The sequence below is a fragment of the Prinia subflava genome, chromosome 7, assembly GCF_021018805.1.
Source record: "Prinia subflava isolate CZ2003 ecotype Zambia chromosome 7, Cam_Psub_1.2, whole genome shotgun sequence".
In the NCBI taxonomy this organism is placed as follows: Eukaryota; Metazoa; Chordata; class Aves; order Passeriformes; family Cisticolidae; genus Prinia; species Prinia subflava.
This window is the reverse complement of record NC_086253.1, coordinates 11,688,639-11,712,418: the sequence shown is the minus strand read 5'-3', so window position 1 is coordinate 11,712,418 and position 23,780 is coordinate 11,688,639. Positions and strand designations below refer to the sequence as shown.

Sequence of the window (23,780 nt, the reverse complement as noted above, 5' to 3'; positions counted from 1 at the left end):
AATGTCATACAATACACACAATATTGCAAGTTATTACTTCCTGTTCTAATTCCTTTGAGTACTAAAAACATTCTCTTTGCCAAACATTTTGCATATTGTGAAATGTTTTCTTTGCCAAGGCTAAAAGACTATTTTTCCCACATTTTTTCCTAAATTCCATCTAGGTTTTTGACTCACTGCTCTCCACTAGACTTTATCCATGTGATTTGCCTCTTTCCAAAGCATGGACCTGGATTTTGAAGTGTGGTAGCCGTGGCCTTACAATCCTGAGTGTGAAGAGATTACCTCCTGTATGCCTTGCATGCCACAATGGCACTTGCTTTTATCTGAAATAGAATGACATTCCTGCTTTATCATTTTTTAATCTACTGTAATCCCCCATGTACTAGTACACAGCCAGTTATTCTTCATCCTTCTTTGGCTTCTTGATCCATCCTGTTATTGACTTATCCTATATCATAGATTAGCTCTATAAAATATAACATACTCTGTTAAATTCTTGGGTGGTTTGTGGTCTCTTTTTTCCCAATCTATTTGAATGATTGTAATGATAAAATGAGTGAAGAACTGTAGCAGATTGTCTTTGAATGTCAGGAGTCATTTCATTTAACCTTTACTGGATCAATTACAGTAAAGTGGATCCTGAATTATAGGATGCTGAAGTATACAGAAAGAAGAGAAATGGGTTCAAATCTCCTCCAGTGTTGTTTTTGTAATCATAGAGTGATTTTTTTCAATAGTTTCCTTTGCTGTTAACAAAGTCAGCAAGAGACTGACTGAAGACAATTGTCAGTAGCAGGATGTGGGAAATGTCACAATTTGTTTGGTTTAAGCTGTGTTGATAAATTCTAATTCCATTCAGAAAACTAGGTTATCACCTTAAGTGAAATGTACTTATGAATTCTGAATTCAATACAGATCATAACAGTATCTTGTGAGTGTGTTGGGGAAAACAGGGAAATGCACACAGGGAACTGCAGATTTTGCCATATGTTGAAAATATGCTGGTATTCCTTTTTATGAAAGCCAGAATTACATGATTTATTCGTTCATCAGGAGCAATATTTCTAGAAAGCATATCTCAAAAGTGTATCTCTTGCTGTACCTGTGACTGATGCAAGAGCATTATAAACGCATTTATCAGTGGAGAGGAACAAATGGTCCATACTAAAAGCCAGATACTGCTCTGCATAGCTATTTGGGGTGTTTTGGTGGCTTTTTTTGTGGGGGGAGGAGGAGATAGGAAAAATTACCACTGTAGATTTAATGTCAAATTCTGTATTCTTACAGTGAACAATCTAAATGGGGATAGATGTAAGTACCAACAACTAAGCTTAACTAAGAACATGAGGTTAATTTTTAGATGGGTTTTTGCTAGTGTTTAATATATTACAAATTTTATAATATTTCATAATACCTGAAGTGTTTGTTTGTCCACAAGCTTGGATGGCCTTTTCTGCAAATATAACATTTTGCCTTAAAAGCAATAGTAACTTTTGTTAAATCTTTGCCTTATTTAACAATTTGTAAAGTCCTTCAGAAGAAGAGTTAAGTAGCTCTTGCAGATAAAGAGAGAGAGCTATAGAAAAGGGCAAATGTGTGGCGTGAGTCAAGGCAGCAATTCGTTCTGATCCCAGGCAACCTGTGGGAAGGACTTATGTTGGAGAAGTTCATGGAGGATTGTCTCCTGCAGGAAGGACCCCACACTGGAGCAAAGAGTGAGAGGAGTTCTCCTGAGGAGGAGGAAGGAGCAGCAGAGATGATGTGATAAACTGACTGCAGTTCCCCAACCTCCACCCCCTGTCCTATTGTGGGGAGGAGGTGGAGAATATGTGAGTAAAGCTGAGCCCAAGAAGAGGGTTATTTTCATTATCCTACTCTCATTTGATTGGTAATAATATAATTTTCCCTGAGTTGAGTCTGTTTTGCCCATGAGAGTAACTGGTGAGTGATCTCTCCCTGCACTTATCTCCACCCCTGAGCCTTTGCTTTTGCCTCCCTTGCCCATCTGAGTGTGGTGACAGAGTGACTGTAGCCAGCACCTGGCATTTAGCCAGGGTCAACTCCCCACACTGAGTTTATCTGCATTATACATTAACTGTTCCAAAATTAAAATGATAATTTTCACCAGAAAGTGTGTAAAATTTCAGGGCAAAGTTGCATCAGTGTGCAACTCCTCATCCTAAGGCCTGCTTGGGTCCAGAAGTGATGTAGAGACATATTTCTGCATGCATGCCTGTGCTGGAAGAAGGGCAGGTAAAATCAAGGGTGGTACAATACACAAAGCAGAAAAATATCATTTATCATTTAGAAATAAGGGGACAAGAGATTTTTGCAAGGAATTAGGATAATGGGGCTAGAAATATATGCAAGAAACTACCAAAGCAAAGTAGGGGGCAAATCAGTGCATCTTCATGCATGTTTTGCTACTGGCACTTCACCACTAGTGGTGGTCAATTAAGGCTGTATGTGTGCAGGGTTTTCCTCCTTCAAAAATAGGATAGAAATAGAAATACAGGATAAGAATATAGCAGCTGTACAGCACTTATAGAAATACACCTGCATTAAGTCTAGATTTCTTTTGTAGCTGAAGATGTGAATTTGATCAGTCTAAATATGAACTAAAATTGTGAGACTCCTGTGAGGTTTAAGCTCCCACTAGTAAATTAGCATTTCACAGTGTCTTCTCTCTACAGTTTCTTCAAAAGACAAAATTATTTCAGTTTCTCAGGAACCAAGTGGAATATATCAGTTGTATTTACCTTGAAATAGCTGTTAAGAACACAACAATGGCTATTGCCCAGCACGCTGCTGTCTGTTCCCAGATTTTTTTGTAAGCACTCGTAGCTTGAGGGTTCCAAAAAATAATTTTCTATCACCTTGTTAGAAATCACGATTTTCCCCGTATAATTAGTACAGCATACCGTTCTACCATCTAAAAATAAAAGCAAATGGTTTAAAGAGTGAAGAGTTTTATTGCCACCTGGTGGGAGTCTTGTGTGTAACAGGTACTAATTGCAGACGAGATTAGGAAGATGTTGAAATGCCTCAAACTGACCAACACCATCCTGCAAGAATACGCTCTAACTACATCTGGCACCATAAGAATAATTAGATTATTGCATTTGCTAAGAACAAACAGCATTATTAAAGTGCTGCAATCTGTCCCTACACTCCTTTTAATGTCAGGTTAAGGCACTGTTAAGTTACTAAATATCAGTTCTTTTGATGTTAATCAACACAACTGGAGTACTGGCATGTATAAATAAAATCTGAACAAGCTTTTAAATGTGAGAGGTAGTAGAAAAATATAATTTTCATATTATATATGAAATATAGCAGAAAAATTGTACTTAAAAGGTTTTGGGAAGATAGCCTAGTGGACAAAGAACAGAGGTTTAAATATGCATTTTAAATTGACTGAACCCTTTCTCTTTATCATTTTATGTCATTGACAGTGAATAATGTGAAATTTGCAGAAAATAATTCTGAAATTCTCCATTTAATAACGCCTTGACACACCTGAAGGAGGGAATGCCATCCAGAGGGACCTAGGGAAGCTTGAGAAGTGGGTCCAGGGGAATATCCTAAGTTCAACAATCCAAGTGCAAGGTGCACTGGGGTCAGGGCAATCCCTGCCATGAGTTCAGACTGGGAGAAGAATTCATTGAAGGAGGCCTGTCAGAGAAGGACTCAGGGATTCTGATGGGCCAAAATCTGGACATGCCACAGCAGAGTGAATTTGCAGCCCAGAAGGCCAAACCTGTCCTGAGCTGCATCAAAAGAGGCACAGCCAGCAGGCTGAGGGAGATGATTTCTCCCCTCTTTACTCTGCCCTTGAGAGACCCCACCTGAAATGTCGTGTCCAGCTCTGCAGCCCCCAAAACAAAAAGAGTTTGGCCCTGTTAGAGCAGGTCCAGAGCAAGGCACTAAGGCTGGAACACCTCTAGTGCAGACAGGCTGAGAGTTTGGGTTTTCCTGCCTGGAGAAGGCTCTGAGTAGACCTTACATCACCTTCCAGTATCCAAAGGGACCTTTAAAAAACACATGGAGAGAAACTCCTTACACAGGCCAATAGTGGTAGGACAAGGGGGAATTGTTTTAAACTGAAAGAGGGCAGGTAGATATTAGGCAGTAATTCTCTACTCAGAGGTTGGTGAGGCACTAGAAGAGGTTGCCCATTCAGCTTGGCCTTGAACACTTCCAGGGCAACCTGGTCCAGAGAGTGGCATCCCTGCCATTGCAGGGGCACTGGAACTAGATGATCTGTAATGTCACCTCTGAGACATTAAAGGCAGTTTTATGAGGATGCAAAGAGAATTCACCTTACCTGAACATGGAATTTAGGAAATGGTTACCACAACCAGTCCTGCTTTCCAACTAAACCTCCAAAGGTTGACAGAATTTGATCTGATATGACTAATAGCATCTATCTAATAGCATCTATTACCTGGCAGAAATTAAATTTTCAATGTGACAGTTTTGCACATTTTTGAAACCTTAATTATATTCTGCATAATCTCTAAAACAGAATTATTTTTCACTAAACATGCTTAAAACTGAGATGTAGCAAGGCAGTTTTTCAGTCAGCATGTAATATTTTGTGGTAGGAGAACAACATGTCCATGTTTGCTGCTATGTAGCAGGTGGTATCCTGGGAGGGACAGAAAGTAGTTTAGAAAAAAACTTTCAAAGCATTGACAGTTTATATTTCAAGCCATGTGAACTTGTCTGAAAAAGGAATGGTCATCTCTATTTGTCCAAAGTAAGCCCAAGATTACTTCCTTCTGAAATGTGTGAATATGCTTACAGCTTTACTTCTTAATAGTCAAAGACTGAATTAGCTAATTCTAAATTCTCTTTAACTACCAAATTGCAATTTAACACTGCCAACCATATTAATATGTAATATTTCCTACTAAATTACTTTCTATAAATATATTCTCCACTTTTTTCTCCTGCAGTTTGGAGAAACCCAACAGAAATATCTTAGCTTTAGAGCTTTTATTCTGCCCCCAATTCATGCAAATTGTTCTGCAGAAGTGAGGAGGGAAATGGTCACTTCAGTGTACTTGGCTGAAGAAAATATATGTAATATATTGATGTCAGTTCTTAACTCCTGAAGTTAATTCATAGCTATTGTGGGGTCAAGGTTTGAATCTGCATATTTTGCAGCAGTTCTTACAGAAATTGTTGCATCACTGCCTTCTGATTTGTATCTTTCACACGAAGTCCAGTGCAAGGCTTCAGAAAGTAAAAGCAGTCTCTTTCAGTTGGGAATGCTGAAAATTACCTGAACTTGTTACCAAATGTATCAAACCATTCATGGAGTTTTTGGAAAACAAAAATCTGATCAAAATGGCACAGGAATGAAAAATCTTTAAATTCTTTATTTGGTATGACTGAAGGAATGTTTTTGGGTTCAAGGTTTCTTGTTCATGTTTTGCATGCTTAATGCAATGTGTCAAACAGATGGCACACACACGTGTCCTCTCATCCTGGTATGAACACATATGAAGTTCTTTGTGCACTGCCTTAGATCCACTGTCTCGTTCAGTCACACTAGAGGTCACTGTGAGCAAAAGATTAAGCTTGAAAAGGCAAGAACACTGATGCATAAATTTACAGGCCAAAATTTGTAGCATACCTTCCAATTTGAAAGGTTGACACAACCCCATCCATGTTAAATATGTTATTTGAGGGGCCCCCTGGTACCTAATGTAACCTCATTTACTGACAAACTACTTACAAACTGTTGAAGAAGTTATTCCTATCAAGAAATCCTCAGTGCTTGAATATGTCCAGTTCAATTTTAGACCAAATTTAATCTCTGGCAACACCAAGCTTATTTTTGGTAATAGTTCCAGACTTTGTTGATACTTGTTGCTGTTTTTTCACTTATAAAGTTTAAGGTACTATTCTTTCCCGATTGGAAAACTGTCCTGCTTTCTCTAGGCTGTAGCAGACCAGTACAACTTTGATACAGGTGCTGCTTCCAGAGTTAAGCGAGCTAAATCCCATTTGTATTGTGGATTAGGAATGAAATCAGTATTTGTCTCGGAGTGTAGATGTGAATAGAACAAATCTAGAACATTCAAGGAACTGGAAGAGGAGTGCACTCCCCTTTAGCTGTTCCAGGGAATGCATCCAACCCAGGGCTTACCTCCCACTAGCTGCTGTGTCAGACCTTCACAGTCTCACCTGCATATGGTTGTACCTGCACCAGTTTTAAAAACTTTTCCCCTTTCACAGTGCATGCCCATGATTAAAAAACACGGCTGAGCAGTCAGTACAAAATGGAATATCTGGTGCCATGCAAGTCACCTGTGGCTTCCTTTAGTGCAGGTATTCATTTGAAAAGGAAAATGTTAACCCTTTCCTCATGGCTGAAAGAGGTAATGGGAGAATGAGAGTGAGGCTTTTCTAAATAAACAGTGATGATTAACAATACTTTTGTGCTGCCACCCAGAGTATTTGGCACAAGGACAGTGGAATAAAGAGAGACTAAAAGAGCAGAGGACAGGGAATGATGCTCACATTACCCTACATACTTCACTGCATACAAACAGTACTTATGCAGAAGCTACTCCAACCCTGAGGTAACAGAGACAAATTTAATATGCAGATCTGGGAAAAAGTCTTCATCATCATCCTCACAAAACCCCTCAATTCCTATTTTACCTGCTTTTTGTGCTCACTTCTTGTGTTTTTCCTTCTGTTTCCTTCCACCCTCACCTTTTATTAATTCTTTCTACTATAAGTCCACCCAAATGGCACTAACATCTTAGTTATTCACATCAAATTGTTGATTCTCTGGATTCTGTGTTCCTTGTCTCAATATGCTTAAAGTATTGTGCTCTTTCTGACAGAAAATACCTCCCACCTTAAATTACAAATTGCTTTAAAAAAAAGAAAACTAAAAATAAATCTGTTTTCGTGGTCCTTAATCTAATGAAACTATATTACCCAGATGCTCATGAGGGATGCTACAGCTTTTATTGCACTAATATTATGGTGATCTAATGCATCCATCAATTAAATTATACTATTAAAATGTGTGTAACAGAGTAAACAACAAAACCTATTATTTGGAAATAACATCTCTTGTCTTAATTGCTAAGGTGTGGCAAGAAAAAATGAGATTATTGTTGACAGAGGTTTTAGGACAGTTTACTTGGCACCACTCAGACATTTTCATTTCCATAATGTACTTCCTTTCATAACTACTGAAGATGCACATGGCATTTTTCTATTAATTTTTCAGCTCTTCTTACTCTTACAAGAGCACTGCTGACAAGGTTTTTGCAAGGATTAACGTATTCCAAAACCACCCAGAGTAACTATGCCAGATCTGTTCCTGAGTATACCATGGACTAAAGAAATTCATGTTCAGAGGTGTTGTGAAAAACACATGGAGCTGAGGCCTATTCATTGGAATTAATCACACTTCATGCAGGTCTGTTTTCTTGGATGATTGGTGTTTTCTCTCTTCATTTGAGGAAGTGTGATTAGTGTTTCCTCTGGACTGATGAGAAACTACTTGAATGCCAGCAATTCTGTAAGCGTGATCTCATTTCAGTAATATAGGTAAATCAGTTCATGTTGAAGGGTTTAATAATAAAATGTATTTAAATGTTGCTTAGCATAATCTTTTGCTGTTACAAAATAGTTTTCTAGAAGACAGACTTAAACATTTCAATACTAAACACATGCCTAGATACAGAAATACAAACTTCACAACAGAATGTGAAAATGTCTGTTTATATTACATGCAGTTTAACAGAGGCATATGAGTTCCTCAGATTATTAGCTATCTCAAGTATATTGCTAGAACTCATTGATGATTACATGGAAAAGCTGTTCATTTCAGCCTGTATCTCAGTACTGCACCTCAGGTGTTCAGACAGACATTTCTATTACATTTCATCATCTCAAGTAAAAAATGCTTACAGAAATCAGCTTAAGTCCAACATCACTCTGTAAACCTTCAAAATATTCATAAAAGGATTATTGATTCTCTAATACAGAAAGTATGGCTTTTTTATTTTGTTCTTGTTGCAACTAGGGTTGTTTTTTTTTTTAATCTGGACTGACAGCAACCTCATGCAGTTAAACAAGTGTCTAGTTCTGGACTCCCTCATGCAAGGATTATGGAGGCACTGGAGTAAGTCCAACAAAGGCCACTAAGATGATGAATAGGCTGGAGCATCTCTCCTATGAGAAAAAGCCAAAAGAGCTGGGCCTGTTGTCAGAGACTTGGTTAATGGCTTAAACACTGTTATGTTTAAAATAAGGAGGGAAAAATGGAGTTTTGCCCATTATGGGAACACTGTGTAAAGAAACTGTGACCACTGAAGCCTGCCCTACCATGAATATGCCTCCTGAGTGCAACCTTGGATTGCAGGTTAAGCCGCCTAAGGGAACTTAAGATAAGGTGATAATATTGCTCAATCATATCAGGTCTAAGGAAAAGCAAACAAGGCTGAGGGAGAAGAATGCAACCACCCAGCAGCTGTCCTGAAAATCGTCCCTGGCTGGGTTTGGGAGGCCATAGGCCACAGGCTCATCTGCTGAGGCAGGTTTGTACAGACTGCCCCCCAACCAAAGGGGCAGGAGGAGAATTTTGGGTGCGTGGCCTAACCTCTAGTCAGAGACAGTGAACACCCAGCCTCCCTCACACAACTGGTTCAGCTGTAAAAACCCCACCCTGGGAAGGCCATGTCCATGGGACATTCACGTGAGAGGCAGCTGAGGGGGTGTCATAATCCATCAGACCCCCTAAAGTGCTCCCCAGTCTGATTCCTGGGGCCCTGCAGCAGAGCACTGCATGTGATGCAAAGGGATGCAACAGATGCAGAGTCTGCTGCAAGACTGTGCCAAAACTGACCCCCCTCGTCAGGGGAGATACCTGGGCATTCCCACCCAGCACAAATGTATATAATCCATTGAACCCTATGTTTTCAGGGGACCCTCACCACCAAGAAAACCAGGACACCACTGGGATCTACAGTGTGTGTGGTGATATTTTCTGCCTAATGTGTCTCTGTCGTTATCTTTCTCTCTCCACACCTCTTTTTTCCATTTCTTTCTTTCTCTCTCTTTCTCTCATTTACTGTTAAATGAAGTCTATACTACTGACTTTGGCATATGGTCACATTTGCACCTTAATTCAGGCAGAGGCATCTATGTCATTCTAATAATTTTAGGACCTGATTATAACACCTGTTCAGCCTGGAGAAGAGAAGGCTCAGAGGGATCTATCAACGTACATAAAGACCTGAAGGGAGAATGCAAACAGGACGGAGTCAGGATCTTTCCAGTGGTGTCCACTTAATCACAAGGCCAGAGGCAGTGGACACACACTGGAACACAGGAGGTTCCCTCTGAACATCAGGAAGTGCTTTTTTTCCTAGCAGGGTGACTGAGCACTGGCACAGGTTGCCCAAGAAGCTGATGGAGCCTTCACCCTTAGAGATACTCTTAAAGCCATCTGGGCACGATCCTGGGTAGCCAGCCCTAGGTGGCCCTGCATGGGCAGGAGGGAAGAGCAGCTGACCTCAGCATGTCCCTTCCAACCTCAACCATCCTACTGATGCCATGAGTCATAACTGAAATTTAAATAGCTGCTGTGCCATGTTATTACAGTACTTCCATGTTTCTTCTCTGTAGCTGTAACAATTTGCAACTGTGATAATGCCAGATGGGAACTCATCATTTGTGATGAACTAATGCCAAAGTGAAATCAGTGGAATGGATAATGGAAGCTGTCATCATGTCTGAGTTTGTAACATCACTAATTTTATCAGTATTTATATAACACGTGAGTATATAAGGTGTGTGTGACAATTCATTTACTGCAAAGGTTTAGTTGGCCTTAACTAAGGACCTGATCAAATTCAGCAATGGCAGTAATGTGCACCTTCCATGTAGGATCAGACATAAGCAACCAGAGAGTATTTTACATCAAGCCTTGCTGTTATGAGGGTTAGAAGCCAGAGTGGCAATTTTACCCTTGAACTGAGCTCCTCTGGAATGGCTTCTGCCATGTGTGACTCTGCCAGTGCTGGAAAGCAGCAGGGGTGGCTTTATTTTACACTTCCTTTTTAGTTACTCTTCCAGCTACCACCCTCATTTCCACCTGTTCCCTAAGCATGTTACATCCGTTAAGCACACCCACTAAATATCAAATCAATTGTATAAAGTAATATCTTGAAGGAAATGTGAAGGGGAGCAGATTGCAGAACTTCATCGTATCAGAGTTAAGTCACACTGTCAATCTAAGGAAACAACAGGTAACACATGGCTGGCATTGCATGTTCCTGATGGAACACATTACACTCAGTCTACAAGTGAACTTCTTAAATGTGTTTTCAAATTTAAGTTTATTTTGAAGTAAACAGAAGCATAGCCATGTTTGGTTAAACTTGTTTTGAGGGGAAAAAAAAAAAAAAAAAAAAAAAAAAAAAAAAAAAAAAAAGTGTTATGCTTTCCAAGGCAAGGAAATTACACTGGGGAACCACTTTTTTGTGTGGGCATTAAAAAACCTCAACAGATAGTGACCAAGATTTAACTGACATTGAAAAAAAATTGAGAATTTTTACTTTGTGAAAATCAACAAAGTAACTTATATGAATGACTGAAGTTTAAACTTAATCTCCCACTTTGAATTTGTAGCTTGTTTGTTTGATTGGGGTTTTATACGGAAGCTATTCAAAGTACCATATAGGGACTTATTGACTTATTTAAACAGCTCGAAAATAAAAATTATTTCTAAAAAGTACTATGTTCACCGTCAAAACAACAGCAACACTTATACATAAGTTTACAGTTTGCTTCGTGCCCAGAAGCCTTCCACATTTGCGGCAGAAATGCCTGTAGATGCAGTAGCAGTGACTCGGAGGCCATTTAGAAAACATCACTTACGGCGTTACCGCCCTTTCCCCCATTCCCTCCGCTCCTTACCGAAACCCCGCGCTGGGGAAGGTGCGGTGCGGCACCGGGCCCGGCTCACACCGGCCCTGCGGCCGCCGGAGCGGGGCTGGACCCGCGCCCGGCCCCGCCGGCCTCCGCCCGCCTCACCCGGCACCGCCATTTTGCGGCTGCCCAGGCGCGCCCCCGCCCTGACACCCCCTGACCCCAATGATGGGCGGCCATCCCGCCCGCTGCCGCTGCGCGGGGCGCGGCCGCACAGCCCGCTACCCCCGGGACTGCTGCCCTGCTGCCGCCCGCCCCTCCGCCCCGCCGGCCCTGCGCGAACGCCGCCGCCGCCTCCCGCCGCGGGCCCCGCCCGGCCCCGGCGGGGCCTCGCCGGAGCCCTCCCCGAGCGGAGGGCGGTGAGTGGCGGCCGAGAGGGGAGGGGGCCGCGGCCGATGGGCGGGGCAGCGCCGCCCCCCAGGGCTGCGGGCTGCCGGCGGAGCCCCAGTCGGCGTCCGGCCGCCTCCGGAGCCGCGAGGAGGTTCGTGATCGGGGGTGTGCGGTGCTGACTTCGCCCGGCCGGGCTCGGTGAGCGTCTGGGGCGGGAGCCCGCGCAGGACGGCCCGAGCCGCCGGCCCCCGCTGGGGCTCCCTGGCCTTCCGGAGAGGCAGGGCCGCCCCGGCGCTCTCGGACCTCGCGGGGAGCGAGGCCGAGCGAACTCCGGCGCTCCCGACTGGGAGTGGGTGGCTGGCGGTGGGTGCGGATCACCGCCGGCAGCGCGGAGTCACCACCGGGGGTGCGGAGTCACCGCCCGCTGGCTTGGGAGCAACCCGGAGGAAAAGTTGGTGGTGCCCTTTGTAGGACAAGCGCGGAGTGACTTTAGTGACTGGAATGTTTTTGCGAGCCGGCTGACAGCGGGGTGAGCTCCTGCTCACGGCTGTGCCGGAGAGGCGCCGGTGCTGCCCGTTCTGGAAGCAGCCGGACCCGCCCGAGCCGCGCATCCCCCGCGGGGCACCCCGGGCGCGGCCTGGCCGCGATCGCCGTCCCTTAGAGAGCTCTAAGGTCGAGTTAAAAGTGGAGGCACAGTAACTTTTGTGATTGTATGGTTAAAAATACTCATGCTGGTTTACCGGGAAGGTATTTTAATCTCTGTGTTTTCCGAGGACTGTTTGAAGGTTGAACTGAACTGTGTTGGTTTATTTATAACTTGATGTAGAAACATAATACAGAAACGCATTTACTTGTATCAGTAAAATATTTTCTGGTTTAGGGAAGCTTAATTTTGGCAGCCAAGTTGTCAAATTACAAGTAATATGTTTGGTTGTGGTGACATGCATAGTACTCTTAGCACCCTGTCGTGATTTTAGTGTCCTTTGAGTGGAAAAAGTTGTTGCTTAACTGGTGTCTGTGGTTTTGGCTATACTACTTTCATCTTTACAAGGACGTCTTCAGCTCGGTATTCTGAATTAGTCCTGTATTTATACAGAATTAAAAGGTATTGTTTATTGCCAGAAATATTCTACAATGCTCCTTGCTAATTGCTTAACTTTAGGGAAGTTGTTCTTAAGCAGCAGGAGTTACTATGTGTTTTGCGGTGGTAACTTAAGTAGCATAACTTGCTAGGTTTGTCTTGTGAAAGCTAAACTTTAAGTAGGCATTTTATGCAAGTTTACTTATCTAGGGAGCTTTTTACTACAGAGCAGAGATCCCTCTTACAGGGCTTATAGTTAAACGGCTCTCTCTTGTAAGGCCTTTGCCATGTATGAATATTTAAAAATGGGACATAAAGGTATTTAAAGTAAGCCTATTTTGAGTCATGGGCATTTAAGTTGGTAATGTCTAAAACCAGCATCCTTGATGGTGTTCCTCCTCGGACTTCCCATGCAGAGTTCTGTGTTTCCTCCTCTTTTGCCCTCTTATCGTTATTGTTTTTCTCTGTCTCCTGATTAGGTGATGACAGTTAACCGGGCCTTTGATAGGAAATGAATTTTTCTATTACTACAGACTTGTCCCCAAAAAGTTAGGGGCTACTCTTTCTTTCTGGTGTGGATAAGCAGAACATTAAATTCAAAGAAGAAATTTATATGCAGCATTTACAGGATTCATTATTAGTTTTAGCATTTGTTTACGCTTGAAACTCAGTTATTATTAGGGAAAAAAGCCATCAGTGTTCTGGCACAATGCTGTATATATGGTCAGACTCAGCTATAGATGCTTATGCTTGGAATTACTGAAGAAAGTATAAATCTTGAAGATGCTATCAGCCTTCTTGCCGTGTTCTAGGCTTTTTGTTTACCTCATTATACAAATACGTTCAGATTTTAAATTTTTATTCAGTTTTACACTGTAACCTTGCTTTCTGATAATTAATCATTATTTTCTTCTTTGGCAGCTAAAATGAATTCAGATCCTGATCCCGCCTCGAGTCCCTCTCACCCCCAGCAGCATCTTGGAAGGTCCCAGCTAAATGCTGCTCCTGGGGACCATGGTGAGAACAGTCAGAGACCTGGAACATCTTCAGCAGACTCTGCAACTTCTTCAGTTCCTGGCTACTCCCGTAGCAGGGAGAAAACAGAAAAAAAGGGTAAGTATGAAAGCAATTCTTATGCAAAATCTGCTTACGTTAAACATGGGGAGATTATTGTGTGTATATGTATTCTAAACTCTGTTTAAAGACACTGTAAAGTAGGAAAATAAATTTCTCCGATTTCTCTTAACCTGTTGTTGTGGAAGAGTCTTTTCTACTTCAGCTTCCTTTGTGCCTATTTTCAAGTTTTCCTATCTAACTTTTCAGGTTTGTACAAAGCAATAGGAAAGAACTTTATTTGAAAAATTGGCAGGGAGATTTAATTAATCAGCATAATAATGTTTCAGTTTAATTTCTTTATTTGGCTAGAACACATACTATAACTATAGCTTTAATATACATAAGATACTACTGTAATGTAGACTCAGAGAATAGTAAGCTGGTACATGAAACCAAAATTGAAGTTAATGTTAACAGTAAAATAAGAATTTGGATTTACAGTCATGATACACTTTCAGTCATGAAAGGCAGTATGATGGGGTTCTTTTCCCCAAGCTGCTGTGAAGCCATTGAATTTCAAGGTTTGTGGAAACTGATGTGATGAGACAAAAGTCTTGTGTGAAATGAACAACAAAAACTACCTGGCTCCTGTAGTCACCTGCTGAGTTCCAGTTTTAATTCAGCTTGTAACCTCAGACTTGTGCACGATGGTCTTGTGCTCAAGGTCTAGCAAATGCCCGGCTCTTTAACTTTCTTTGAAATTGGACTTTTGATTGTGAAACTGCTTACGTACATGTCCTTATAATCACAAATATGAGTCTCTTTATTGAAGGTAATAAGGCTATCCAAGTGTTTAAATTTATTAAATGTGTGGCTATCTGTGTGGCACATACCAGATGCAACTGAGCTCTGCACATAGTTCAGGCCAATATTATGGCCTGATATTTGTCAGCAAATCTATTGTTTGCATCTAATTCAAAATTGACTGTTGGAACCTTCTGGGTTCCCTGTTTCAAATGAAGGAGAATTTTTTTGCATACCTGAATTTCTATCATGCCTCAGTATTCAATACCAATTTTGTCATCTAGCCCACCTGTAAAAGAATTGAGAGGTTATGGAGATTTCACACTTCTAACATTACCTACATGGTTGCTAATTTAGAGTCAGTGCTAACAGATATGTTTTCTTCATTTTCCAGTTTCTTAGTATGCTTCAACAGAGACAGAACAGTAACTGTAATAGGATTATGGTATGAAGTTATCTTGGGCTTAGTTATGACTTGAAAATACCTAAGTTTCTGTTGTTGGTGCCCACATTCATGCAGGATTCTGGAAACCAACACAAGTTATTTATTTAGTGGTATTTTGCACATAGGTTCTGTCAGATCTTCTTTTCTAGCTAATTTGGAGATTTTCTTACTCTACACAAATGTTGGACTTGTAAAATCACATTGATTTTTATCTTAGTTCTCTTTACAGTCCTGTGTATTTACCAATGACCCCTACCTACGCAGCACTGTATTAGGGATGCTGCTTATATGTGCTCCTGTAAAAGAGGGCTTTTGAGCATTGATATATTTCTCCTTTTCAGTTGTGACTCATTCCTGATTGCTTTAAATCATTTCCCATAAAATGTTGTGGGTGCCTGGTGTCACTGTCATTGCCCTTCCCATGCCCTTCTTAATATATGCAAGTGTTTAACACAGCAGAATGAGCTACCATTGCCACAGTGTCTTCCTGGAGTCTCTAAACCCCAAGATTTTAGTGGATTTTGCACACAATAATACGTAATAAAATATCTTCTTATATGGCTGTTTTAGTTATGTCATTTGTCATAGTGATAACAGTTTCTAGAACTGAAAACTTTATTGAAAGAAAGGAAGGTCTGGTCATCAGAAAGTAAAAATAAGTATTTTAGTAGGACTTTAGAAAGAAGTGCAAATAAAAATACAAATTCAAATATGTACATTTGAAAACAAATATAAAAGAAGCTGATATGTCATACAGAAAATTGTAACTTCAGAAATTCTCGAAATATTTTAATGGACAGAGAAGGTGTTCCTTGGAATCACTAGAGCCCTTACCAATAAAAAACATTCGAGTTTCTCATAGGTCTAGGAAAAGTAAAAGATTTGGACTCTCAGCCAGGGCTTGGTGTGGTTTGGTTGTATGAAAGGAAATACGCTCCAGACCAGATGTTCTGGGAAGGGCTCCTCTGACTTTTTCCTCAGCAGATTAAGAAGTCAGGTAATTTTCAATAGTCACTATGATCATGACTAACTCAGAGTGATGGAGAAGAGGACAGAAAAGACCAGCACACTGATATACAGAGAGCTTGAAATACTTAGAATACTCCTCTTTAACGATGACATAAATATCTTCCTCAAATTTAAATTACTATTACAAATTGAAGTTTTTATAATTTTTAATAAATCACCTATGATTTCTGTTTGAGAAGGGGATGTATTGTGTATATCTCAGTTCTCTGGAAAGGCAGTTTCAGCTGAGGACTATCTACCACACCCCCATGTGCCCTTCCCCCAGAGAAGGTCACTGGTATCCTGGGCTGCAATAATTGAACCATTGCCCAACAGGTGGAAGGAGATCCTTCCCCTCCAGTCAGCGCTGGAGTGCTTCACCCAGTTCTGGACTACCCAGTCATGAGAGACATGGAGAGAGTTCAGCAAAGAGATAGTGAGTGAGCTGCAGCATCTCTCCTGCAGGAGACAGCTGGGGCTATTCAGCCTGGGGAGAGAAGGCTCGGGGGATCTGTCAATGTGCATGAACAGCTGAAGGTAGGGTGCAAAGAAGATGGAGCACGATCTAGCCAGTAGTCCCCAGCACAAGGACCAGAGGCAGCGGGCACAAACAGGAGGTTCTCTTTGACCATCAGTAAACACTTCTTTTTTTTTCTGTGAGAGTGACTGAGCACTGGCACAGATTGTCCAGAGAGGTAATGGAGTCTGCATCCTTTGAGATACTCAGAAAAGTATTTGAACACAATCCTGGGCAGCCAATGTAGTTGGACTTGCATCAGCAGGTTGGAACAGGTGATTCCAGCGGTCCTTTCTAACCTCAAACATTTTACTAATTCTTGTAATATTCTTGACACCATATCTGTATTTCTGATCTGTTTTTCTTCCAGTTTTTGTTAATATACACTGTGTTTAAGGCTATAGCATCAAAATAAATGTTAAGTAATTTGTTTCCTGGAAGCACACATCACATCATCTATTCCTGCAGCATTATCCATATCTTGTTGTGTAATTCAGCAAATTAATGAATGCCTTGGCTCTGACTCAGTAAAGCACTTAAACACACACATATCCTCAGCAGCACAGGTACTTCCCTTAGCTCAAACTCTTATATTGCCATTTTTTTTCTCAGCATTTTTTTAGTCTCCATTCTGCTAATGTATCATTAGGTAGTGTTTATGTTATTCCTTGAACAGCTTCTTTCCCAATGGGAGGTAACAGTGCTTTGAGAATTTATTGAGCAGATTGAATCTGGATTTAATGAAAAAATATTCAACCATTAGGATAATTTATAGATACAGGTTTTGTTGTGTTAAAAAAGAAAAGGAGGGCATTCCTATTTCTACCCAAAACTCATGCGTTCTGCTTATATATGGTTTTCCTTTCCTTGCATATGTAGGAATGGAGTGCATGTCAATACATTGACTTTCATGTTTAAAAATAAACAAGAAAAAAAAAAGAGGTTACTCTTTCAAGGATGATCATGGACAGGGAGCTTATTAGTGAGCAAAGCATATACACTACTAATTAGGGTTCCTGAAATTTTAAAGCCATGGAGTCATCACTATCCATATAAGCAAATTACAGGAGAGTTCGTGTATAGCAGGGAAGACCAGTGTCTGCTTGCTAGTGAAGTCTTTCAAGACTCTAATCTCATGAGACACTTTCATGCCTCTCAGGTGCACAGGCCCCTCAGTTTCTGGTCCAGGTGCTGCATACCCCCTTTCTGGTTTCTGTGTTTCATCCACTGTGTACAATCTCCTTCCTTCAGATACAGCTTTAAAGCAATCTGAGAAGACAGAGCTTGGATGAGAGCTCTGGAGCTCCCAAAACCAATTTCTCCAAGTAGGCTTGAAAACACCATTCTTGCCTGAGAAAAAATTACCTCTACTTACAGAGCAGAGCTAGGAAAAAAAGCACTTTCAACACGATGACTTAGCCTGTGAGTATCTGTAGTACTGCGGCTATTAACGTTTTCTGAAAGAGGTGCCTGAGTCTGCAGTCGAGGTAAGTGCCCTGTATTGCTGAGTTAGAAAGGAGAGCTCTGTGTCCCAGGAGATTTTTTGATTCAGATGAAAGGAAAGCAGAATGGGGAGAAACTTTTCACAATACAGTGGTGATCAGATACTTGACTGTAATTTCTGGATTCAAATAACTGCTTCAGTTCAGCCACAGTGATAACTTGAACCGGATGACTCTCACCCCAGGTGAACATTTATTGTGCTGCAGGTTATCTGGAAGAGTTACCATTTCTTGTAATGCTTAAGTACAATCAAGCATGTAAAGTGTCTTTTTTAAAAATTGACTATCTGCCAGTCAGCAGGTAAAAGAGGTCATGCTTAGGATACTGGAGAAACTGGGGAGAAGATGGTATTTTTTCATATGTGCATGAAACAATTATTACTGGCTTATTACATCATTCATGCACATTTGCTAGCCAGTAAGATTAGAAAGGAGAAATTGCAAAGCTAAATTGCAGTGTTTGAGGAAAGGTCTCTTTGGTTAAGGAACTAGTTGGGGTTTTTTGTCCATGGTTTTGCTGTAATCTCTTCTTCTGGAATTGAGAACACATGGAAAGGTGTTTCTACAGAAAGCTTTGCAGACAGAAATCGATTTCTTATATTTTGTTTGTACATATACAGAGTTCTGTGTGTACTTAGATTATGAGCGTTTTTTGTACCTCTAGGAAGAGAATTAATTTATTGATTGACTGACTTCAAATTTATGAATAGTAAAAAAAATCTTTGAAACAGTTTACAGTGCATTGCAACAATTTACAACAGTGTGTCTCTAAGGCATTGCTAAATGATAGCTAACAAATAAGGAACGTTTCTAATTTACAAATATTTTCTAAGTGTTACCCTCTTCCGCTTAAGGTTACAAAGAACCTTTGCTTCAAAGCTGTATTTTGGCACTTCTGGGTCTTTACTTTTTGGCAAGTAGCTATTACAGACTAACTCTTGAGGCAATGTGAAATGTTTGTGCAAAGCTTGAAGAAATCTCAGAAAAATCTTTGATTATTTGAAGGAGAGGATTATGCCTTGAAGTATTAATTACTTAACAATTTATCTGTCAGTTTATTAATGCTCCTTCAAACTTTACCTTTAAATGCTCAGGCTCTAGCAAGCTGATTTGCCAGGCATTGCTGTGAGAGAGAAAGGATTCTATCCAAACAAAAGTTAATGACTCTATTTTCTGATAAAATTTTGGGACATCATCATTGTTGGTGCAGAACAATGGAAATGGGCTTTTCTGTGCCTGCTGCTACTGTCAGTAACATGCTGGTATTTTTACCCTGGATGGGAGGAGGATTTAACACCCATTTATTTGAGGAAACATTCTCCATCTTTCCTTCTACTGACATTTGAAATACATAAATGGGGTTTTTTGTCTGATTACAAAGATACTATTACTGCTATCAATTTTTCACATTCACATCATGAACCAGATTATGGAAGGTGCCCTAGCTCAGTCTTCATCCATTATTTTCCAGGTGGATCAGTTTCCTAATCTGTTTATGGTAACAAAATTTCTAGTGTAGTCCCAGGGTGCTGGAAGAAAGGAGGGTAGAAAGGGAAGAGCTATACACATATTAGTGAATTAGGTAATGAAATGGGAGTGGCCCTATAAATTCTTTGGTGCAAAGGACTTGACATTTCTTTTGCACACATTTAAAAATTTAATCTAGTGGCTGGAATCTTTCAATTCAGTTTCCTTCAGAAGAGATCCAGTATGTGTGTTCCACTGTGCAAACAAATCCCTGTTACAGTACAGTAATCAAGGAGAGGCTTGGAGCTGTTTGTTGCTGGAGTGCCCCTCACAGCAGCAGCAGCCCCACTTCATTGTGAAAGTTAGAAAGTGAGACTGGGAACAGTAAACTGGGAAGTAAAGCTAATAGTTTGAAAAATTAATTTTTAGTAATGCTTACTTAAGCCACTGGATTTGTGGATTTAGTAAAAAGTTCCTTTTTAAGGGCCCCTCTGTTTTGACAGAGAGTGAACTGCTGGAGTGTCCATGTGGTGAAGTGTTCAATTGCTGAAAGTGCAGAATTGCTGGAATTCCATGTGCATTGTGCAGGCTGTTATGATAACTTTCCATCTGCACCTACAAAAATATGTGGGCTTGGTGGTCTCACATTTTTCATTGCTTTCTCTCTCTCTCTTCTTTTTTTTTTTTTTTTTTTTTTTTTTTTTTTGAAGAGAGGGTTAATATTGATGATTATCAACTAAGAAATGACAAAATGTTAATTTATTTTTAACTCTACAGTTTTGGAACTGTAGATTTGGGTTAGATTTATCCGAGCTCATCCATAAAGGATTCAATCAGAAATGCCTGCATAGAAAAAGCAGCAGGACTGGCTCATTAGTTACATGTGAAATTATTTTAATGACTTTAAAAGATCATTGTACAGTAATAGCTATGCTAGAAAAATACAGATTTGAAGAATGGTTTTTCCTCCAATTTTAAATTTATAGTCTGTAATATCACTCATGCTTTGTTTTTTTTCTCTCCTGACGTTCATGTTGTGGGGGTGCAGAAGTTGTTCCCATTTCAATTTAATGCTATTTGATGACTTGTAACTGGGGTGTGACTAAGACTATTACCATATCTACAAATTGCTCCTCCCAGAGAAAGTAGAGTTGAGTCCTAGACTTGAAAAAAGCTCTGTAAACAAATGTTATTCCCTTCTCTCCCACCACTGGTAATCACCTTTTAAAATAGAATGCCTGCCAAAGTATGGTTGTATAAGAACTCCAAATTGTTCTTGGGACAAATAGGACCATCTTAAGATTTGACCATGGAGGTTAAAGGCGTAAAAGAAATACATGCAATGTACTCTTAATTGTACCAAGTCCTTACTATGCAGTTAAGAATTCAGGAGGCTTCTAAGTGGATGAAAGGATTCAGCACTCAGGGATGAGCAGCTAAGCATCTGAAGTTACTAAAACCTTTTTTCAAACTGTTGATGTTTGTTGAGCAAAGTATTTCTTCTCTTCCATCAGTTCCTGTGTGTTGTCAAATTTGATATGTACAAATCATGTTTATGACATGACACTTGATGCCAGATTTTAGGTGGAATGTCAGTCTTTCCAGAAACTTTACTCCTACATAGTTACTGCATACAATACCACTGAGCTGTTGGAACTTGTGGTTAGTAATTAGGAGTATTTCTCTAGAGACTCAGGCTGGCTCTCCTGAGCACTGAAAGCTCAACAGTACAGTCCAGTGACACAAAAAAGCTGTTAGAACCTGCATTTATTGTTATAAAATGTACAGATCAACGTTTTCTAAAAGCACATATTCTGCCTGTGGATGAGTGAGAGAGATCTGACATCTTTCACTCAGCAGATGAGCTTACACAGCATCCTCTAACAAAATAAATTATTTTTGTTTTGCATTCATTGTGTATGCCTTTACTCCTAAGGGTGTCTGGATTCTGGAAAGCTTGTTTCATAGTGAAAATAAAATCTGCAATAAAAAGCTGTATGCTGTTCTTTGAAATTGTTGAATTTGTTTGATTTTTTTTTTATTAACTTAACAGATTTGTGCTTACAAAAAGAACTTTTCCTGCATAAAATCCAGTGCAACACTACCAGAATTCCCACTATGCATTTCCAAAAGGAACTGGACATATTATATAGGATGTGACTCCAAAAGAAATACCTTCTAGGCAGATTGTGCACAAAATGTGGTGCTCTATCTATTTTGCTTTATATCCACAGGGAAGCACCCCCGTAAGCTTTCTTTTTCTTACTTTTTCTTGATTATTTACTGCTTGACAAATAGGCTTTGATTATTTACTTTTTATGTACATGCATTTTTGTTGCCTGCTTCCTATCCCATGTTGTAAAATTCCTTCATGCTAGCAAATAAGCTATTACTGAAAATCCACAGCAAAAGGATTTCCTATAGCTAGTATATTTAATCTGTGAAAATTGTTAAAGCAAGTTTATTCACTCTTCTAACATAAAATAACTGGTTCATATTTGTGATAGGGTGTTTTTCTGATGGTTCTGTCATGCTTTGGGGTTTGGGTTTTGTTGTTGTTTTTTGATTTCTGGTTTTTTAAGTACTGCAGTAAGACCAGATGATTATAATACAATCCTATCACAGTTTTGAACAGTGCAATAAGACCTCTGCTGACTTCATGAGAAACTATAACATTTTTTGACTATAGCAAACTGGATGAATGGAGCACAAAACTGATGAAAACTGAGCTACAGGAGAAGGATTCTCCTTTCAAAAGGTGTCTGGGAATCCCATTCAGTCATGCAGAGTTGAAAGATGCCAGTGCCTCAACGTAGTCTGCAAATATGGAGGTTTTGCAGCTGGGATGTCTTCAGCAGCTGGATGCCTGGTTTGTAAGGAGCCACATGATGCTTTTTCTTGTAGTTCATTTTGGGTTATTTGTACCATAGGCATTGAAATCTAGGGAACAAAACACATTTCAGGGCTGCTGAATGCAAACTGAGGATGAAAAACTAGTATGAAAAGCTGACTGGCTTCCAGCAAGCTGATTGTCTTTGTCAATATTTGTGGTAATAATTAAGGTGATGTAGGTGCTTTGATGCACCACCCTAAATTCTTTCGGCACGGGATTCATAGCATGTTTTTGACTTTTACTGGCTATTTCTTTTTCAGTCTAATCCAATCCTGGGTTATATAGCGGCATTTTAATCTTTTCTCTGGTGAAACTTGCGGCAAAGTCTGTGTTTGTGATTCTAAACTTAATTGTAGAACCTATCTGGAAGTACTGGTTAAGCACTTTTTTAAGCACTAAGAATGGGATAAGCTTTGTATGTTGCAGCTCAGAGGCATATTTTTATGGAAATTCCTAGACATAAAAAAAAGACTAAGTAAAAATCTAGCTTCAAGTCTGTCATAATGGAAGGCATAGAAGAGGCTTTTTCAAATACAAATAATTCTATATCTGTATTTTCTATGCCATGTCAGTCTCCACCTACGCATTCATTTGTTCATCTTACCTTGTGGAGCATGGTGGGAGGAATGCAGTTTAGCAGTGAACATAGTTTATTCATACTCGTAGCCTCTCACAGTGGAAGCAAGTAATTTTCCTTGTAATTTAGACAGTACTCCCTTTCAGATTCAATTACAGTAAAGCCTTTTTGCTAAAGCAGTGAAGTGATGTATGCCTGAAGCTCCAAGTAAGTGCAGTGCTGTGCAGTGTGACAAGGTTCGGTTCAGACATCAGTGCTCTTCATGGTATATAGAGAATTTGTTCCTACGTGGGAGAAGATCTAATGTCAAAGAAGACATTCTTCACTCCTGTCTCCCACCCCAGTAATTTAACTGGTGGAAATGCCTGGGGATGAAGTCTTGTTCCATACTACTCCATCAAACATCTCAATTACTTTTGTCAGTTAATAACGTGACACCCAGGGAGGTACCTGACATCCTGTGACTTCTTATAAGTAGAAAACCCACTTAAGTAGTGAGCTTTTGGAATGAAGCTAATGAAAACATGAAGTGCAGTTTTTCTTCCTCTGGATGCCATCCAGCTTTTTCTTATACCTGAACTAACATGGGTGTGTTCCAGTTTAGGAAGGCTCACGGAAGTTGCTGTCAATACTCAGTGCCAATACTAGAGATTGGTGACAGGCTTTTTCAGGTTCAAGGTTCTTGTTACCTTTCTCATGAGAATCATTTACACTGTTATTTACAGCACTCCTGTTAGAGCCAAGGGTCTTTTTTTAAATGCAGTGTTAGTGCTGTCCTTACTTTATTTCATTCAGAATATCCTTTATCTACTTGCAGCCTAGACATTTTTGTAAAGCCTTTTTAAACTCGTAAAAATATTTGGCCTTGGCCAAATACTTTTGATCTGTTTATGCTCTTTAATGGAAAGACACTGAAGTCTCTTTATTTACCTTCTCCATTTCATTTTCCTCAGTTTCTTCCCCAGGTTATAAAGCTCTGATAATAGTCTTATTAACACTGAGCTGTGTATTTCATGAAACACTGTTTCAACTCTAAGGTGTTACGCTGTGTGATAATGGTTCAGAGCTTATCACTGTGTGTGCAATGATAAAGTGCCTTCGTGGTTTGCTGCATTTCATCTAGCCT

At 40.1% G+C, this 23,780-nt stretch overlaps 1 protein-coding gene across 3 annotated transcripts in view; it reads left to right on the top strand.

Annotated features, from left to right (window-relative positions):
• Nucleotides 1–11,318: 11,318 nt before the first annotated feature.
• WFS1 (wolframin ER transmembrane glycoprotein) overlaps nucleotides 11,319–23,780 on the top strand; it is a 32,303-nt gene continuing 19,841 nt past the window's right edge. The window contains exons 1-2 of one of the 3 annotated variants that reach the window (XM_063401593.1): nucleotides 11,319–11,455; nucleotides 13,307–13,498. In XM_063401593.1, coding sequence (XP_063257663.1) covers nucleotides 13,312–13,498 — 187 coding nt within the window. In that variant the 5' untranslated portion in view covers nucleotides 11,319–11,455; nucleotides 13,307–13,311. Of the gene's footprint in view, nucleotides 11,503–11,670; nucleotides 11,834–13,306; nucleotides 13,499–23,780 lie in introns of those variants that run through there. The other 2 variants (XM_063401592.1, XM_063401594.1) reach the window with 2 other exon arrangements.